At 35.2% G+C, this 20,125-nt stretch overlaps 1 protein-coding gene across 1 annotated transcript in view; it reads right to left on the reverse strand.

The window, feature by feature from the left end:
* Nucleotides 1-20,125, reverse strand: part of MMS22L (MMS22 like, DNA repair protein) — a 133,868-nt gene that overhangs the window by 97,974 nt on the left and 15,769 nt on the right. The window contains exons 8-10 of the mRNA XM_043591973.1: nucleotides 18,679-18,809; nucleotides 17,113-17,226; nucleotides 6,971-7,147 (exon numbers count right to left, since the gene is read on the reverse strand). Coding sequence (XP_043447908.1) covers nucleotides 6,971-7,147; nucleotides 17,113-17,226; nucleotides 18,679-18,809 — 422 coding nt within the window. The remainder of the gene's footprint in view (nucleotides 1-6,970; nucleotides 7,148-17,112; nucleotides 17,227-18,678; nucleotides 18,810-20,125) is intronic.

Here is a 20,125-nt window from a genome sequence, read left to right on the forward strand (position 1 = left end):
GCTCTGGATACATGTATACTAGTCAAAACCAGAAAAGAAAGTGCTTTGGAGAGGAAGCAAATAACAACTAGTTTCTGACAGTGAGTGAAAAAGGTACAAAAGGTAACTGTAACACCTCAAAAAGCAAAGCCAGAAGCCTTAAAGAATAGAAACAAAGAGCCTCATCATACCCTACCATCCCCATCATAATTAATATGTTGTTCAGAAGGATGAAACCAAATGACTCATAAAAGGTTAAAGCATGTACAATATTCTTGATTAAAAAAAATTTTTTTTGAAATATTTACTTTTGAAAGACAGAGAGACAGAGCACAAGTGGAGGAGGGGCAGAGAGAGAGGGAGACACAGAATCTGAAGCAGACTCCTGGCTCTGAGCTGTCAGCACAGAGCCCAATGTAGGGCTCAAACTCATGAACCAGGAGATCATGACCTAAGCCAAAGTCGGACGCTTAACTGAGCCACCCAAGAGCCCCTGCAATATTCTCAATTTTAAATGACTGGATAATGTTCATGTAAGATGCTCATTACATAAAATTACTAAACGAACATTTCCTTAATAAAGGTACTCAATGACTGTGGTAGCCCCTCTCTAAAATGGCCCCAAATGACCCTGTCTCCTGGTATTCATACACTTATTTAACCCTCCACCCCCACCCCACTGCACACTGTGCCAGGGTTGGTCTGTTATCAAGAGAGCATCAGTACTAATAGGAGTGTTGGTATGTCATTTCCAAGATTAGGTTAGAACACAATGAAGCTTCCATCTTAATGAAAATCTCTTGTTGACTCCATCAGGGAAAACCATAGTGTGAACAGGCCTGAAGAAGCCTATGTGATGAGTAACTAAAGCCTCCTGCCAACATGAGAAAGACTGGAAGTGAGTCCTCCAGCTCTAGTCTTCAGAGACTCAAGCATCTGCTGATAGTTTACTACAAACTCATGAGGAATCCTGGGCCAGAACCATCCAGCTAAGCTCTTACTGTATACCTGAGCCTTAGGAACTGTGTGAGATAATAAATGTTTGCTGTTTTAAGCTGCCAAATTTTGTTTCACAGTTAGAAATAACTGATACAATGACTCAGTTATTTTTAGCAAAAAAAAAAAAAATTATTGACCTTTTCAGATATATTTATGTAAATAAAGTGAATACAAACCTTTTATGAGGAGAGAATGTGTAGTACAGAATTTGGCCTTACCCAAAGAGAAAATCTGGCCTTTATCCTTGGCTTCTGGGGAGTAATTTCTAGGCCCTTGGAATGTTATACCTGATAGGGATATCTTTGTTTGCCGGGGAGCCTTGAGTCATACTGGATAGTCTAACAATGTAATTGAGGGTGGAGGCTGGCCACAGCCTAATACCAACAATGTGACTTAGGCTAAGGGCTGTGGAGACCTGGAAAGTTGATCTGAAGATTGAGATTAACCGTGTGGGCAATCAATCCATCACATCTATGTAATGGAGCTCCAATAAAAACTGAACACTGCAGCTTAGGCAAGCTCTCCTGGTTGGAAATACTCCCTGCATACTGTCACACACTGATGCCAGGAGACTAACGTATCTTGACAACATGGGGAGAAAACAACAGGAACTCCACATTTGGTACTTCTCCTGGACTCTACTATATACTCCTCCCTTAGCTAATTTTAATTTATATTCTTTCCCTGTAATAAACCATAACCATGAGTGTAATAGCTTTTAGAGAGTTCTGTAAATCTAAGTAAATTATATGGTTTTGGGCATTCTTGAGCTTGCAATTGGTGTCAGAAATGAGCAGCCTTGGTAACTGGTCCTAAAATTCTCTCAAAAAAGAGACTATTTTGTTTTATAATACTATATGAACACTGTGTTAAGGTCTTTACATTACTTCCTCAAAAAAAAAAAAAATCTTTCCATTTCACAATTTCCAAACACAATTAAGTCTCAGAGAGGTTATGTATATATACATACAAGTCAGAGCAAGAATTTTGCTCCAAAGCCAGTATTCTTCCCATTTTCTAATAAACCTTCCCTCACCTTTCAGCAATTCCCTTTTATATCACTCTTGACTAAGAAAACATCATCACTAACCTCAAATAAGCAGGGGTTATGACAGGACTACTGTATTTAGCTTTATAGTTTCATAGTGTTAGTGAGTATATTTCAATGATTCTGTTCTATCAAGGCATTTGAATCACAGGAATTATAGGTAAGTAATGTATTCTTGTCCAGAGAATTTCAACTCTGTGGATCAGTACTGTGGCTATTATCTAAAACAAAAATAAACCATAACTCAGATTAAAGAATGACAACTATATCATGCCCAAATCAAGTCTAAGAGACTGTATCAAAGGACACAGATTTTTTCTCCACAGCAAAACTGAACTTTGAGCACCTACATTTTTTTTCTACATACTAACTTATACAAAACTTAATCTCTCTGACAGAAAGGAAATATGGGGCACCTGGGTGGCTCAGTTGATTAAGTGTCTGACTTAGCTCAGGTCATGATCTCACAGTTTGTGAGTTCAAGCCCTGCACCGAGCTCTCTGCTGTCAGCACAGACCCTGCTTTGCATCCTCTGTCCTCCTACCCTCTCTCTCTGCCCCTTCCTTCTCATGCTCTCTCTCTCTCAAAAATAAATAAACATTAAAAAAAAAAAAAAAAGGAAACAGGAAGTTATCAATTTGGGGTTATGTTTTATATCTCTTATCCCACCATCCAAACTAAGACAACCACTTAAGCTTCAGGACAGGTCATGTCTCCACCACAAATATAAAATAGATACCCCATTCTCCACTTCCAGCAGACAAGGTAACTTGGTGCAGCTCTCACTTTAAGGTTATATTTCAGACTTTTTATCTAGTCACCATTTCAGATGTTTCGAAGATGAGCATTAGCTGGCCTGACATCAGCAGGGAAAGTACTGTTTAACTGATTCCTGCAATGCCCCAAAATATTTCTTCTCTTTAAACTATATTTGCTTTTAAAATAGATGGTGGCAATTGTGAGAAAATAACACACTCTTATCTAGGTTGAAAGAAAAACCTTAAATAGAAATACATGAAACTCTAAAGCCTCTAGTATGAGAGATACCAAATTTTCCTTACAAGCTTACATTAATCAATTGGCAAATTTTGTGATTAAATGCACAGCAAAAGTTTAATCCACAAAAAAGCTTTTAAAATAAAATTAAAAAATGAAGCATATGTGAAACCTATTTAAAATGTTAAAATTTTGAGATGCCTGGGTGGCTCGGTCGGTTGGGTGTCCAACTTCAGCTTGGGTCATGATCTCGCGACTTGTTCAAACCCCACGTTGGGCTCTCTGCTGTCAGTGCAGAGCCTGCTTTGGATCCTCTGTCTCCCCTTCTCTCTGCCCCTCCCCCACTAGCACTTTTTCTCTCTCTCTCTCAAAAATAAACAAACATTAAAAAAAATTCTTTTTTTAATTAAAAAAATTAAATGTAAAGATCTCATCTTGTGAGTGGAACAAAGCAGGCTTATTAATGCATGGCCATTTTCTATATGGTAGTTGGCTGTGATACTATATCATAAAAAGAAAAAAGAATTCAGAAAATTTTCAAAATTCTGATCAAAATATATCCCAGATCCAAATTAACATTCTGCATAATCTCTCTGAAAGGATGAGTCAATATACCTTTACATTCGTAGATCAGAATGATTACAGGACTTCTGGACCAAATTGAGACACTTGAGAGTAAAAGGAAAATTAACCAGATAGGAGGAGGGGATAATAGGCATAACAGAAACTGTCCATGGCAAACTGGTACCCACGGTTTCCATACTGAAGTTCTATTCATGAGAGAAGGCAGTCTTTAGGAGAACCCCAATATCAAATTTATCTAAGTGACAAAGATAGGCTGACATTTAACTACGGTGTACCTCAGTTTTGTTACTTGTAAAATGGATATGTTACTCTCTCACCTACTTCATGTTACTTCACAGATATAAAGGCTGCTTAGTCACTGTGAAATATTAAACACTTAGCAAATGTGGGGCACCTGGGTGGTTCAGGAGGTTAAGCATTTAACTCTTTCGGCTCTGGTCACGATCTCAGGGTCATGAGATTGAGCCCTGCATTGGGCTCCGTGTGGAGCTTGGAGATTGCTTAGGATTCTCTCTCTCTCTCCCTCTCCCTCTGTCCCTCCCCCATTCATGCTTGCTCTAAGTAAATAAATAAAATTTTTAAAAAACCCACAAAACACTTAGCAAATGCAATATGCTGAAGGCATCACCCCTAATGAAAACTAGTATCAACTAGAGAGCTTGAGGTGTTTTTTTTTCTCAAAGATATTAAGAAGTCCAGAAATATCTGAAGTTCTTTGAGCACTCATGAATACAATCCAAGTTTGTTTTACACATATACATATACATTATACATCTCTATTATTTTTATCATATGAAAGGTTCTTTTTCAAATATGATGGCATTTTCCTCTTAAAACCTTCTATATAATTTAAATTAAGATTCTTAAAATATATGTATTTTAGCAAAAGAAAATCATACAGGAACTGCTGACATATTAAAAGACGTAGATTAAGCTATTTTAAACACAGACAATTCAATTACTATCTTGATTCAGGGCTAATAAAAGCATTAATTTCCTATGGAATTCTCTGTATGAAACAGAAGAGTGATTTCAGCAATGCAACTGTACAGTACAACAGTAATAGTAATGATATATATTAACATGGCTAGATTACGTACCACATGTGGGTGTATGTGGAGGTCAACATCAACCACCACTGAAATACACCATTCACTCGCATAAGTGTTAGCGGCAGTTCCAGCAAGCATTTATAACCTGAAAGCATGCTCCCTGAAGCAAGAGGCAATAAATCTGTTTCACGTACATCCTATCATTGGCACCTATTATTATGATAACTACCTTAATGGTAACTCAAAGGTGCTTTTAACTAATTACTGTTTTTATTTACACCGATTAAAATAAAAAATATGTACTGGGGAATTAAAATGGGAAGAGAAATAAAATGCTGATGTAAAGACATTATTTTATAGGTAAATTTTTGAGTTACTTTAATGTTTAGTATTCTAATGGTTAAAAGATGTGAAACATTAACATATTAACTCCACAAAAATACTCAGTGAAAGGCCTACTGCAATAATGACAATCTGTTAAGATTTATGGAGTATTTACTACATATCAGCATGATAAGAACTGATGTACAGAAACAAAGGACATATAATCCTTTTCTCTGGGATGCTCATTCCACTGATCCCTCTCAATAAATTGGTATAATGCTTAAATACGTTAATATTGATCTGTGTGTGAGTTTCTCAGAGAACTTTCTGATTTATTATTTTAATTTATCTTGGATCTCCTGGAAAGCTTTTTATTATTAGGCGGATCATTTAGAAGACCTATGACATAAATGTCAATGCTAACTGACCCTCAGATTCCATGCATGATTTCCGAGCTGACTTTTTTCAGTATTCAAAAAGAAGAAAGTCTGTCAAGGAACAGGTTTCATAAGCAATGATCTCCATACCTGATAGAGGATGAGAACCAAGAAACTTTTTACAAATAAGAATTCCCAAATTCCAAACCAGATTACTTTTTTTTTTTTTTTTTTTAATTTTTTTTTTCAACATTTATTTATTTTTGGGACAGAGAGAGACAGAGCATGAACGGGGGAGGGGCAGAGAGAGAGGGAGACCCAGAATCGGAAACTGGCTCCAGGCTCCAAGCCATCAGCCCAGAGCCTGACGTGGGGCTCGAACTCCCGGACCGCGAGATCGTGACCTGGCTGAAGTCGGACGCCTAACCGACTGCGCCACCCAGGCGCCCCCCAAACCAGATTACTAAATCAGGATCTCTAGAGTTGAGATCTGAAAACCTGAATTTTTAAGAACTTCCAGGTAGGTCTGATGGATGATAAGCCAGATTTGGTAACTACTCCCCCCCGCCCCTCCCCCCCCAGAAAAAGGTAAATTTTGAAAATCAGACACATTAGCTTCAAGATTCCATATGTTATAGAACTGATGGGCTAATAGAATACTACACTATTCACTTCTGAACATGGAATAATTATACACAAATAGAGCTTCAAATAAATAAATATGTCTACCAGCTAGTTTTATTCACAGGGCTTTTTAAATAACACCAAAAAAAATGTTTCTAACTAGAAATATAATAAAATCTTTTTGAAGTAAACCTCATGGTTGTTTAATAGATTAAGATATCTTTATGAAAAGCTTCCCTAAAGAAGCATTATTCTGAGGAAATAATTTTACCTAATTATTCACAGAAACTACTAACTCATTACTGGAGACATGTGCTTTTCCTTCATCAATTTTACAGATTTTGGAACTAAAAGGCATTTTCTGAACACTCAATCCCATGATTTTTGGAAGAGGGAACACAGGCTCAGGAAAGTTGAAGTAATTTACTGAAGGTCACACAACTACCTAGTAGCAGAGCCAGGACTGGACTAGATCTCAAGTCTTCTACAAGGTGCTCTTCCTTAAATAGTAAAAACATAAAAATTACCATTTTTCAAGATGTTTAGGGAAAGGTCTACCAACTTCTAGATTCAGAAGCTGAATTTTTCTCTGTAGGATTGTGATTTACTTTTATTTTTAATTTGTTTTTTTAAATGTTTTATTTATTCTTGAGAGAGAGAGAGAGAGAGAGAGAGAGAGAGAGAGAGAGAGAGGGAGGGAGGGAAGGAAGGAGAGGGATAGCATGAGCGAGGGAGGGGCAGAGCAAGAGAGGGACACAGAATCCGAAGCAGGCTCCAGGCTCTGAGCTGTCAGCACAGAGCCTGACGTGGGGCTCAAACTCACAAAATTTGAGAGATCATGAGCTGAGCTGAAGTTAGACACCCAAATGACCCACCCAGGCGCCCCTGTGATCTACTTTTTGTTGTGTTTCTGTGCTCATTTACTAACGTGTCTACAAAAAATACATATTAATAATATGAGAAAGTTTAAGAAAATAAAATCTTACCATTTCATCTTGTATTCCATGGCGATCAAACTGGTAAAATGATGCTACATGAGTGATGATCCACCAACTAAAACCTAATGGATCCCTGGGCTGGATTATAGGCACAGAAGGTCGTCTTCGGTCACTTGATTTGTCAAAGAATGTTTTAAGTAGTTTATTCAACCAGTTCCAAAATGACTATACAAAGAGAGGTAATATGATTCAATTACACTAAGAACATAACCTTTGGTTTGGGCTTTTTTCTCCATTTGTATAATAATATATATACATAAAAGAGAAAAAAACCCATGTATGTGAAATTTAAAGAATAAAAATACACAGGTTAAGAATTATTAGAACATGATTAGCACTCTAGAAAGATCCTATGTGTTCCACAATCACATCTTCTGCCATCCAGGGGAAATGATTATCCTGACCTTCATCATAAATCATTCTCTTGTTTTTTAAGTTTTGCCACATAGGCCTATAAGCCTAAATCATATACAGTTTGGCTTCCCATCACCACTTTTTTATCCATGTTTGTATTCTTAAGTGGCCTAATTCTATTCTTTATAACTTGCTTCTTTTCTCAACATCGTGTTTCCGAGATTCATCCATATTGCGTATAGGCCTAGTTCATCAAAGTATTCCAAAATATGACTATATGATGAACCATTTACCTGATACACTGTTGTTGAGCATTTGATGAGTTTTAGTAAGTTTTTTTTTCTAGTAATTTGTTCCATCTCATAAACATTTTCAAGTTATTAGGCATACAGTTAATGACAATATCTCAACTTTTAAAAATATCTGCAAAATCTGGTCATGTTCCTTTTTAAATTTTTAGTATTGACTGTGTAATCATTTCAAGAGAAATTAGCCAATTTTAGTAACTTTTAAAGAACCAATTTTTGACCGTTTTAATCTTTTTCTGTTTTGATCTTTGTTATTTTTAATTTTACAAATTTGTGTTAGTTTTATTTGCTACCTTTTACTTTCTTTGGGTTTATTATGCAGGGATTCTTTCTCCCTAACTTCTTGTATGATGAATTCTTTTTAAGTTTATTTACTTATTTTGAGAGACAGAGCATGTGTGTGAGTGGGGGAAGGGCAAAGAGGAAGAAAGAATCCCAAGCAAGCTCTCAGCTATCAGACCAGAATCCCAAATGGGGCTCAATCTCAGGAACCGTGAGATCACAACCTGAGCCAAAATCAAGAGTCAAATGTTTAACTGAGCCATTGAGGCGCCCCTATGATGAATTCTTAGCTCATTAATTTTCAGCTTTCCCCCCCTCTAGCATCTGTATTTAAAGTTATAAATTTCAGGGCTCTGCAATGGCAGAGGCTGATGGAACTCTCCCTCTCTCTCTAACCCTCCCTACTTGAGAGAGCTCTCTCAAAAATAAATTTAAAAAAAACAACATAAAGTTATACTTTTCCCTCTTTATCTTTAGCTGCAGTCCCAAAGCTTTAACTAGTAGTATGTTAGTTATCATTTACTTCAAAAAATTTTACAGTTTCCATTATATTTTCTTTCACCTATGGGTTAGAAATGTATTTCAATTATTTCTAAGCATATGTGTATTTCTTCTTGTAATTCAATTTTTATTTTCATTTAATACTATGTTCTTAGCCACATAAAAATTTAAATTTGCTTTATCTTCCTGATAAATTGAACCTTTTATCAGTACAAAATGACCTAATGCTCTTATTGGTTTTAAAGTCTAATTTTCTCTAATGTTAGTTTAACATATTACATCTTTTTCTATCAATTCTGAACTCTTCTATAGTTTGTTTTAGCTTATCTCTTATAAACAGCTTACATTCTGTTCTGACAGTATATTTTTTTAAATGAGCATTTAGTAGTCCACTAATGTAATGACTCCTACATTCAGTTTTAAATCTACCATCTTATTCTGTATTTCTATTTGTATACCTATTTTTTCCACAAACACCTCCTTCTTGAGTTCTTTTGGGTTAAATATTTTTCTTTTTTCCCCCTCCACTAGCTAGTATGTTAGTCTACTTTCTCTTCTTTCAGTGACTACCTTACAAATAACAGCATATAGGCAAATGTCTTGATAAGTTAATACATATATTCGTTCTCCTCTTAAAATAAGTACCTTAAAATACTCATCATGCCCTATCCAATTTCTACACCAGTATTACTGTGTACTTTAACTATTTCTTAATTCAAACAGATTATATTACTGACTTATACAAAACATTTACTATTTTCTTTGCACTTTATTCCTTCATACATCACACCACCTCTGCCCTGCCCCCAACTCCCCCAATTCAGGCACCATTCTTCTAAAATACCTCTTTTAGAATTCCCTTCAATTCTGTTTCACTGACAGTAGCTTTGTTTCACCTCACCCTTGAAAGATTTTACTGGTGAAAAATTTTAAGTTGACAACTACTTTGCTTTAATACAATGAAAATTAACATTCCCACTGACCTCCACTGCTGTTGAGAAGTCAGCTGATAGTCTAATTGACATTCTTTTGAAGGTAACATTTTTCTGTCTGAACGCTTGTAGCTCTTCTCTTTGTCTTTGATGTTCTGCAGTTTCACTATGATGTATCTAGGTCTGTTTTTTTGTTTTTGTTTTTTTAATCCTAACTGGAATTGATTTTCTTAATGCGACAGCTTTTCTTAACTATGGAAAATTTTCTGTCATTTTCTCTTCAAGTATTTTCTCTGTTCCACTTTCTACTTCTTTGGAGCTACAATTAAAAGCATTATCATATCCCCTCTATTCTCACATGCTGCATGTAGCCACCAGGTCTCTTCTATTTCCTATAATCCATAATAGTTCTTCAGTTATTATCTTTCCTGACCTTGACATTTTTGAGGAGTACAGGTCCATTATTTAGATTTAACTTAAGTTTCTTCATAATTAGATTCACATTATATATTTTTGGCAAGAATACCAAAGACACATTTTTCTTCTTTAAGTGCATCACATCACACACTGAAGGTACATAATATCCATTTGTCCTATTATTGGTTAACTTTGGTCATGTGGGTAAGGTGGTATCTGCCAGATTTTCTAAACTGTAAAGTTACTGCTCCCTTTGTAACTGATAGTGTAGATACTTATCCAGCTGTAAAAATACTGGTTTTCATCATACTTCTGGCAGCCATTGAGGATTCTTGCCTGAAACAGTTACTAAGGAAGTTGTCAACTGGTGATTTTCTAATTCTATCACCAACATCTACATTTATTAGGAGGAGTTTCCCTTCTCTCCATTTATTTTTCATTTATACCAGTATGAATCCATAAAGTCTTACTGTATAGATTACAATCCTTTGCTATCATTTATTTTGTTTCTCAAATTATCCCAGGTTTAGAGTGTGGGAGATCTTCATGTTAGCTCTTTTGTCCTTCAGAGGTGCCTTCTTTATTTTCTGAGTACCTCCTTAGTTTCTGGTACAAAATGTTCCAGGTTCATTTTTTTCTTTTCATGCCCCAGCCTGGAAGACCAGTCATTTGCCAAAGGAACTTTGTTTCTTGTCATTGGAGGTTGGTCTTCAAAACCAAGACATTGCAGTTTCCTGTTACTCTAATACCATCGTTTGTAGGCCCACCTATTGGATAAGGTAGGAAATGCATGTATGCACGTGTCCATGTGTGTGCGCACACGCACACACACGTGCACACACACACACACACACACACTCACTTCTAGTTCTGATGATTAAAAACCATTATTTCATACTAATATCTCAAATTCTATTCCTACACATTATCTTTCACTCTACCTTTCCCTGTTTCCATATTTGTAACTCAATTTTCCAACAGTGGCAAAGTTGGCTCTTAATCACCCATAATATATTAATTTGCTCAGTCCTAGAACCCAAATAAAGATTTAAAATTGCTAACTCATATATAGCACTGTAAGACAAATCTACAAACGAATCCAGTATTTGCAGTTCATTACAATTCTTCTGTCTTTAGCCTTAGAGCACATTGTCAAAATAGTGCACTCCAAATTGTCTAGGTCAGTCCTCCCCCCACATCACTTCTCCCATGTGTTACTCACTTATAATACAGTTCGGTTTAGGTGTTTCTCTTTATGTTCCAATGAATCCCTCTTCCACGCACCTTGATTTATTTCTGGAGCATGTTCAAGTTTAGCACAGTTCTAAAATCATAACACATTCAAACCCTTCCACTGCACTGTCCCTCACCAATCTCCCATTCCTACCCACCTATTTCATAGTTCTGATTTGTCTTTCCAGTATTTATCTGTGCATAACTAATCATATGCATTTACTATTTTCCCCATCTTCATACACAGAAGGTAGCATCCTATAAATATTCTTCTGCACTTTGCTTATGTAACAATAAATCCTGGAAATCAAATGCTTCAGATATTTTATTCAGTCTATTGAACACAGTACTCCAATGTGCTGATATACCATGGTTGGTTCAACTAGTCTGTGTATGGGCCATTAGGTAGTTTCTCATATTATGCTTTTATAAACAATGCACTAAAGAGCCTGATGCATATGCATTTTTTCTGAATTGCTAGACGTATATACCAAAAATAAACTCCTAGAAGTGGGATTGCCAGGGTGAAAGTTATAAAATCCTTGGCCCATACATTTTGAATCTTTGTGGGGTTTTGGGTGTTTTTTTGTCTTTTTGTTTTTGGTATTAATGATGTTTTTATTTCACAGAAAATTTCTTTAACAATCTTTCTGTGACACTTAAACGTGACAACATATATAAATTTATGCATATATGTGGCAGCTAAAATATAATTTGTACTGGTCAGAAATGCTATGATATTGCACATGGTACACCACCGGTGTCCCCTGCCTCATTCATGGCAATTTGGGGAGTACACATAAAATATATTTAGGTCTATTTCCCCAAAGAGGAGTGATTTAATTCAGCTATTTCTTTTCTTTCTTAAATATGCACTTTCTTACATAATCGTCTGGTAGGAAAAAACATGAGTTGTAGCACCAAATAAATCTGCATTTGAAGTCCAGTTTATCATATTTTGTTATTTGAACAGTTTACTTAACCTCACACCCACTCTACTTTCTGGCACATAAGAAATATCACTCAAGGATTATTTATTAGCTTTCCTTCTGTGAAACTGAAATCTAATTGATGTTTACTAGATAATGAGTGTTGGGTTTTAAGGAAAACAGTCATACAGATAGATCTACAAAAGCTATGTGTTTAGAATATTTCCTGGAACACAATTATGTCCTTGACCAAATTAGTTTATTTCCGTTCTTGGAATTCCCACATAATTTGAGGTGTATGTGAATTTGCAAACATTCCTGAGCCTCCAAGAGGGTTCCCTAATTGCTTTATACACTGTCCCCTTGGGAAACATCATCCTGTTGGCTTCACAAAGGTCAGCAGGAACACAGGCAGATATGAAAATAACTTAAAAGCCCTGAACTGCCTCTCCCCTTTAGATAATTTCCTTAGAACATTAGTTCTTTGAACACAGACCTGATTGCAGAAAATGTCTCTTCCTCAGCAAGAAAACTCCAAATCCCATTCAATCTTCACCTACCACATTCGGTGGGGGGGATGCCAGGGGGTAGGGAGAAGGAATTAAATACTTTACGGAAAAATGTTAGTGTGTATATGCATGCGCGCATATGCATGTTTTCTTCTTTTAAAAACATAATGAGGGGGGCGCCTGGGTGGCTCGGTAAGTTAAGCGCCTGACTCTTGGTTTCAGCTCAGGTCATGATCTCACGGTTAGCGACTTTGAACCCCACAACAGGCTCCATGATGACAGCTAGGCACCTACTTGGGATTCTCTCTCTCCTTCTCCCTTGCTTGCACTCTTACACTCCCTCTCTCAAATAAACAAAAAAAGTTAAAAAATGTAAACATGAGGGTATTGTATAAATTAATGTTGTCACATCATAAAGTTTAAAAATCTTTGTACAACATAAAGAAAGAAAAAAAGTCTCTGCCTTCAGCAGTCTGGAAAGCTGTTAAGAACAGGCCCTGAGTGGAGCTTAGACTGCTGTCAACATTCAGAGAATGATCATGTCTTCTGTGATATCGTTAACTCCCAGGTGGATGAGGAAGGGAAGCAGCCCTGTTCTTGAAATTTTCAATTGCTTTTTCTGTTTTTCTTTCTTGGTTTATCCACATCCATCTCGGTCCCCAAAGACACTGCATGTCAGATAGTACAAGGAATAATTTTCAACTAGCTTCTTTGCTGTCTTAGAAGAAACTTTTTGCGGTTTTGTTTCCTTTGGGTTTGGTCACTTTTTCTTGGTCTTGAGCTTTCTATCAAGGGAGTGAGTATGTCATAGTTCCAGTCCATATAATCTCTGTAGAGTGAAAGATGGGACCTACAACACTTTTCTCTAAGCTGAAGGCTTGCTCTGTTGTGGCATATTGTTTATTCATTATGGAGGCTGAAGTCCAAGATCAGGGGTCCTTCTCTAGACAGCAGACTTCTGGCTGTGTTCTCACAAGGAGGAAGGCTCTTTGAGTCTTTTAAGATATTCCATTGTTACCTTCTGTTGTTTTTGAAAAGCCTAGTGCAGGTCAGATTACTTTGCTCTTTTAAGTTATTTGGTCTTTTCGCCTAGAAAATTTGAGGATTTCCTATAGGACCTAAAGTCATGTTTGAAATCAAACAGTTTTTGTATGATATGTCTTGGGATGATTTATTTGGAGTTAATCTTACCAGTTACCTGGTAGGCCCCTTCAATATGTAGAATTAGCTCTTCTTTTTTTCCCCCAATAACTGTTTTCTTGGATAATAGTTTTGAGTGTTAGCTACACCCTATTGTTCTGTTTTCTTCTTTAAAGACTCCATTTACACATATGGCTATTTCCTTTTTGCTTACCTTCCATTTCAGCTATTTTCTAATTCTTTATATTCCTTGGATGTTTTCTGCCTTTCTTTCATATCCCTGATTAAATTTTCATTTGAGTGTATTTTTCTTGGGCACCTTGAAATTTAGTCAACTCTAAATTTATTTTTTCTTTCATTTCTTTCCTGCATTCAATTTATTCTTTTCATTCATTTCTGGCTTTTACTCTACTTCTTTTTAACACTTGAGTATCTTATGCAGGGTGTTTTTTTTTTTGTTTTTTTTTTTTTTATAGCTCCAAATTTTTGTCTATTTATTCCAGTTTGGATTAAAATTAAAATTTCCTTCTGCTTCAGGGGTGCCTGGGTGGCTCAGTTGGTTAAGCGTCTGGCTCAGGTTATGATCTCACAGTTCGTGGGTTCCAGCTCTACTTCAGGGTTAGCTCTGTGCTAACACCTCAGAGCCTGGAGCCTGCTTTGGATTCTATGTCTCCCTCTCTCTCTCTCTCTCTCTGTCCCTCCCCTGCTCACGTGCTCTCTCTCTCTCTCTCTCTCAAAAACAAACATTAAAAAATTTCCTTCTGATTCATCACAGTTGTTTCTTGTGCAAAGGGTGTATCAGCTAAAGTGTTTCAATGCTGTTTTCTAGTAGTAACTTTATAAAGACTTGTATCAAAGTTTCCTTTTCCTTTCTTTCATTTAGTAAATCTGGACTACTTTAAAAGATTTCTAGTCCAGTGGAGGCCTCTTTTGTCAACGTACCAAAGTCCCATTTCTTTCCTGAATTTCCTTTTTCTTTTTTGGTGGTGACATTGGTAGGAGACTGGGTATGAGAACTTTGATTTGTTTTTTCTTTTCTTTTACAAGATCATTTTGTTTTTACTTCCTATACCTTTCACCACCCAATCACCAAGACTATCATTCCTTTTTTGCCTTTTTATTCTCCAGAATCCTACCTTCAAAGACTACCTACTCACGTCATGTACACACTTTCATGTTCTATCCTATAGTCAGTTCTCTGACCTACAAGGAAGGTCAGAAAGGTCAGAATGACCAACTTTCTCAGTATATTCACAACCTGGCAATGGTTTTATCTGATGACTGATGTCACCTATCTGATGACTACTGCTAGCTCCCTTCTTCTCTCCTCCAAGTTTTTTTTCAGACTGCCCTTGCTTCCTATAAAGTTTTATGGTAGAGCTTTGGTGGTTTTTACCTTTAACTTAAAACCCTTTTATCACTCCTATCCTGTAGTTAAGCTATCAACATGTTTGTGTGGTTTTATTTGTTCTTGCTGTTCTATATTTTGGGGGAGTTACTTGGGAAGATTTAGGTGTAAGCATTCATCCAATGTCCATGGCTGCTTAGAAGTCACTGGCTTGAAATTTTAACTACAATCTAGGCAACACCAACTCAGGCTATAAACCTGAGGGCTGGCTTGCAATAACAAATACACTGAAGCAAATTCAAACTGCAAAATATTAGAGTAAAGGGCTATTTTCCTTATAAATTTAGTTGAGGTCCTAGTTCCTCTTTTGGGGGGCCCAGAACTAAGGGCAGCTAGTGTATTAGTAGGGTACCAACTTGGGTCGACTCTGACTTTGTCTTCTTGTACCTTCTACGTACAAAAGCTAATGTTCAAGTTTACACAATTTAGCAACTGTCTATAAGGTCATGGGGCAGCTTCAGTCTTCAGCTGACGTGAGTTCCCACCTACATTCAGTATTTGGCCTCAGGACTTCTCACTTTCTACAAGCTCACTAAAACATGCAAATGTTTATTGTATGATGATACCCAGTATGATTAGATTATTTTTTCAGCAGGAAGGTTAAAATGTCTTACTATTAGGCATGGCAAATTTGAACCTGAATTTAAAAATAAAATAGCCTTCAAAATCTGTGAATGATATCAATTACTTTTTACTTGTACTACAAAAAATTAAATGCCTTCAGATTTTCATTATTTTAAGACAAGTAAGTCTGGTTACTATATAAAATGAATAACATATAAATAATTTAGGTCAAACAATAAATATTACTATGCAAATTTCTACAGTATAATATTTTAAAATTACACCTACTATATGAAAACTAACAGCAACAAGTACAAACCTGCACTATATGTGGTCTATATGTTCAAGTCTGAATTGGTAAAATAAGAATTGTAAAGAAATATAAAACCCTTAAATAACAACAAGCTTTACAGAAAATGGAAAAACTGATATTTACCATGTCAATGAAACAAAATATGCTGGCAAATGATCAAAGGAAAAAAAAATCCTGAGACTGTAATACTGAAATCTCACCAAAGAAAGCTGAACTCTACTGAAAAGCCAAACTGCAAGCAAAAAAGAATTTTTTTACTTGATTATAAGATATGTTAAGTTTATACTTAAATTTACCGCTGAAATAATAAACTGAAAATAAATATAACACTTGTAAACTCATAAAAGTATGTTTGTTATTAGAATGAGATGGTAGCACCCAAACCCCAAATTGTGGACAATCAGAAAATTCTGAAATCCATTAAAATCAAAGACATTTTCATATAACATAAACAATTTCAAATATCATTTCATGATGAATTCTTTGTTCTTACTTCTGCCTATGAATATTTCTTTTTTTCTACTAATCCACAACAGCTGAATAAATAAAGCCCCATTCTGAAAGATTTGGCCCAAAATGAGGTCAAAGAAAATTTCTCATGCTCTCCTTAGCACTTTCTTCCTCCTTCCTTGAAATAAGATGCCATAAAATTCTTTAATAAAAACCTATTTTAGGAGTGCCTGGGTGGCTCTCCTAAAATAAGTGGGTTAAGCATCTGACTTTGGCTCAGGTCATGATCTTGCGGTTTCTGAGTTCGAGCCCCGCCATCGGGCTCTGTGCTGACAGCTCAGAGCCTGGAACCTGCTTCGGATTCTGTGTCTCGCTCTCTCTCTGCACCTCCCCTGCTCATGCTCTGTCTCAAAAATAAATAAAACATTAAAAAAAAACACAAAAAAACCTATTTTATTTCTCTTCAAATCTAAATCTGCCATATTTCCTAACTTGTTTTCTGGATTACTAGACAGTATGAAATATTTTAGCCTAAAAGATTCTTGATAGGAAAACAACAAAAAACTTGTGAAAATGAGTCAAATCTTGCACTTCTCCGAGATGTTTCATATTACCACTTCAGGGTTAAAAATATAGTAAGTATTTAGGACTCAACTAATGATGTGTTTGGTGGTGGTGGTTGTTTTATTATAAACAAGAAACTTTGTAACATTTTTCTTGGCTAAAACCACTGCATAAATTCAATTTAAGAGTTAGGAACAATAATTAACACATCAATTTGACAACTTACCTCTGAAAGAGACCATTTACTTCTGTGTTCTAGAAGATGAATGAGTAGAACCCATAATTCTTTAATACATGGACATGGGCAGTGGTGACTCATTAATGCTTCAGAAGGCCTGACCTGTAGGGAAGAACCAAAATGAGTTCTTTAAAAGAGAATTATATATGCCACATACCTGTTTTAAAAGAATGATTTAGATGACTTAACACTGATGTTCAATTACATAAGTTGTTTATGAAAAATGTGCCATTCCATTAAATTTTAAAATAAATCCCCATTTTAAAACCAAAAGTATACAACGAACTTCATTTTCAACTTTTAAAAAAGTTTGCTTTAATCACTGATGTTCAGCAAACTTTTCCCGTAAAGGGGTAGATAGTAAATATTTCAGGGAGATATAGTCCTTGTCACAACTACTCAACTCTGCCATTATTATACAACATCAATCATAAATAATAGACTTAAATAAAAAAAAAAGGTGGGCTGTGCTCAGTAAAATTTTATTTATAAAACCAGACAATGAGCTAGATATGGGCTCAGGGCATTGATTTCCTAACTTTGATCTAATTCATCAGCCACAACAGAAAAACTTCTAATAAAATGATTAAAAACAAATTTAATCCATTGTAAAGCAAACTAAAAAATTTTTACAAGTCAGAATAAATACAATTGTTGGGGACCTACAAAGGTTAAGCAATTTTAGATTAAGTATGTTTTTATCAAATATACCCTCAATGGTCCTACATAATGCAGAGTATATACACTACACTTGCAAGTACAGCTAGACTTCAGAAATTGATTATGCAATCAGTACTTCACATATACTATATTCATGTTTCTAATGTAATACGGAGTAAAAGATAACTTAAAGTATTACTAACCCCTATTTGGTTAATCCACTAATTACATTAGTTGTAAAATTATGTAGACTAGACTTAAAAGACTTTGGTAATACATAAAACACAATCTAAATTATACAAAATTATAAATCCTCATTTCCTATAAGATTTGTGCTAAAAATCTGAAATAACTGATAATGATCTAAAAATTTCCATTGCTAGCAAATGAGTAGCTATATAGCACCTTTAAATCATTGTCTGCATTAAACACTCTGTTAGACACAATTTAGTAAAAACAAGTAATTCTCCCCATGATTCTAGACCTTTTTTGAAAACAAATAAAATTTCCCTTTACAATTGTTCACTAATTTTAGTTAACTACTCATTTATTGTATTATGTAACAATACATGTATTGTTAAAGGGCTGGACTCTCCTACTGGAACAGAAGTTAAATGTACAGTTATTGTCATAAACATCTTGTTTTTATTTATTTTTGACAAGATGGAAATTAAAAAAACAAAACAAAACAAAAAAAACCTCTGAAACATTAATTTCAGCCTGTACTAAATGTTTAAATCAAATTCTTTTCCCAGTCAACTCCCAGATAGTAATAAATATAAAATTAGGAGAGTTAACAAGTAAACAATTTCAGTTTAAATTCTTATAAACTACACACATTAAGGAGTACTTCCCTTAAGTATCAAAAATACAAATAAACTCTTAAAGCATTACCTTGTCATACCTGTTGAGTGACAGGCTTATTAAATCACAAAGAAGATTTTCACAATGTTCTTCAAATAGGCTGACATTAGTTAAATTGTCTCCTGCCAGATTCATAAACTGATGACCATATATAACTTGCTCTAAAAACATAATAAAATATATTTTTTAAAACTACAGTAGATTTTACTAATTCAGAAGAAGGGAAAAAAACTATAGACCTTTCAAATGACTTATGACAAAACTGTAACACATAGTGTTAAAAGCAAGTTTCTTTGGAAATAAGTTAAATTTGAGGACAATTCCTTTCTTATATGATCACTAATAAACATTACCTAAAAAAGTTTTCAGTTCTCTCAAGTACCACTTAATAGACTTCTCTTTTCTTAATGTGGCCTTCTTTTTTTATAAAAAAATTTTTTTTTAACGTTTATTTATTTTTGAGACAGAGAGAGACAGAGCATGAATGAGGGAGGGTCAGAGAGAGGGAGACACAGAATCTGAAACAGGCTCCAGGCTCTGAGCTGTCAGCACAGAGCCCAACGTGGGGCTCGAACTCACGGACCGCGAGATCATGACCTGAGCCCAAGTCGGCTGCTTAACCAACTGAGCCACCCAGGCACCCCTCTGTGTGGCCTTCTTTAAAAAGCAACAATGCAACATCATTTAAGGAAAAAAAAAATAGAGGGGAAACACTAAAAATCTTCACCAATATTTCTAACCAATAAAGACTTTAAAACATTTAACAAATGCTGATAAACTAATCACATACAATTGTTTCGTGGTATTGCTAAAGAAAACCAAGGTAACAGGTAAGTATACCTTAGAATATTGCTGTAAGGAAATATTTGAAATACAAAGTCCACATGAGAGAATAAATTATGTATTTGTATACATGTTTGCATGTGTATATATGTAAGTGTACACACATACATGTATATACATTTGTGTATTTTTTAATTAGTTCATTGAAAAGCAGGTATTGAGATAATGGATGTCTTTATAACATAAGTAATTGAAAATTCACAAATAATTACAGAATATTGCCAAGTTGTTAATGGAATCTAAAGATACCAGAGAGCAAGACCAAGAAATAAACAGGCAAAATATGAAGTAAAAAAGTATTATCCATGATATAGATAAGCTCCTACTAATTTTTTAAAAAAGAAACATTAACAAAAGACAATAATAAAGAAAATATAAAAAAAGCAATAAAATTATGTGAAGATGTTCAACTTCACTGGTACTCAGAAAATTGCAAAATAGATTCAGTATTTTTCATGTATTAGTTGGCAAAAAATAAAAATAACTGATAATATCCACTACTGACAAAAGTGTGAGGCAAAGGCACGCTCATCATTAGTGTACATAAATTGGGGAAAACTATGGCAACTGAGCGTTTTCAATAGTAAAGCTGAAGGCGAGGGCGCCTGGGTGGCTCACACAGTTAAGTGTCCGC

This window comes from Prionailurus bengalensis, chromosome B2 (assembly GCF_016509475.1).
Source record: "Prionailurus bengalensis isolate Pbe53 chromosome B2, Fcat_Pben_1.1_paternal_pri, whole genome shotgun sequence".
Lineage (NCBI taxonomy): Eukaryota > Metazoa > Chordata > Mammalia > Carnivora > Felidae > Prionailurus > Prionailurus bengalensis.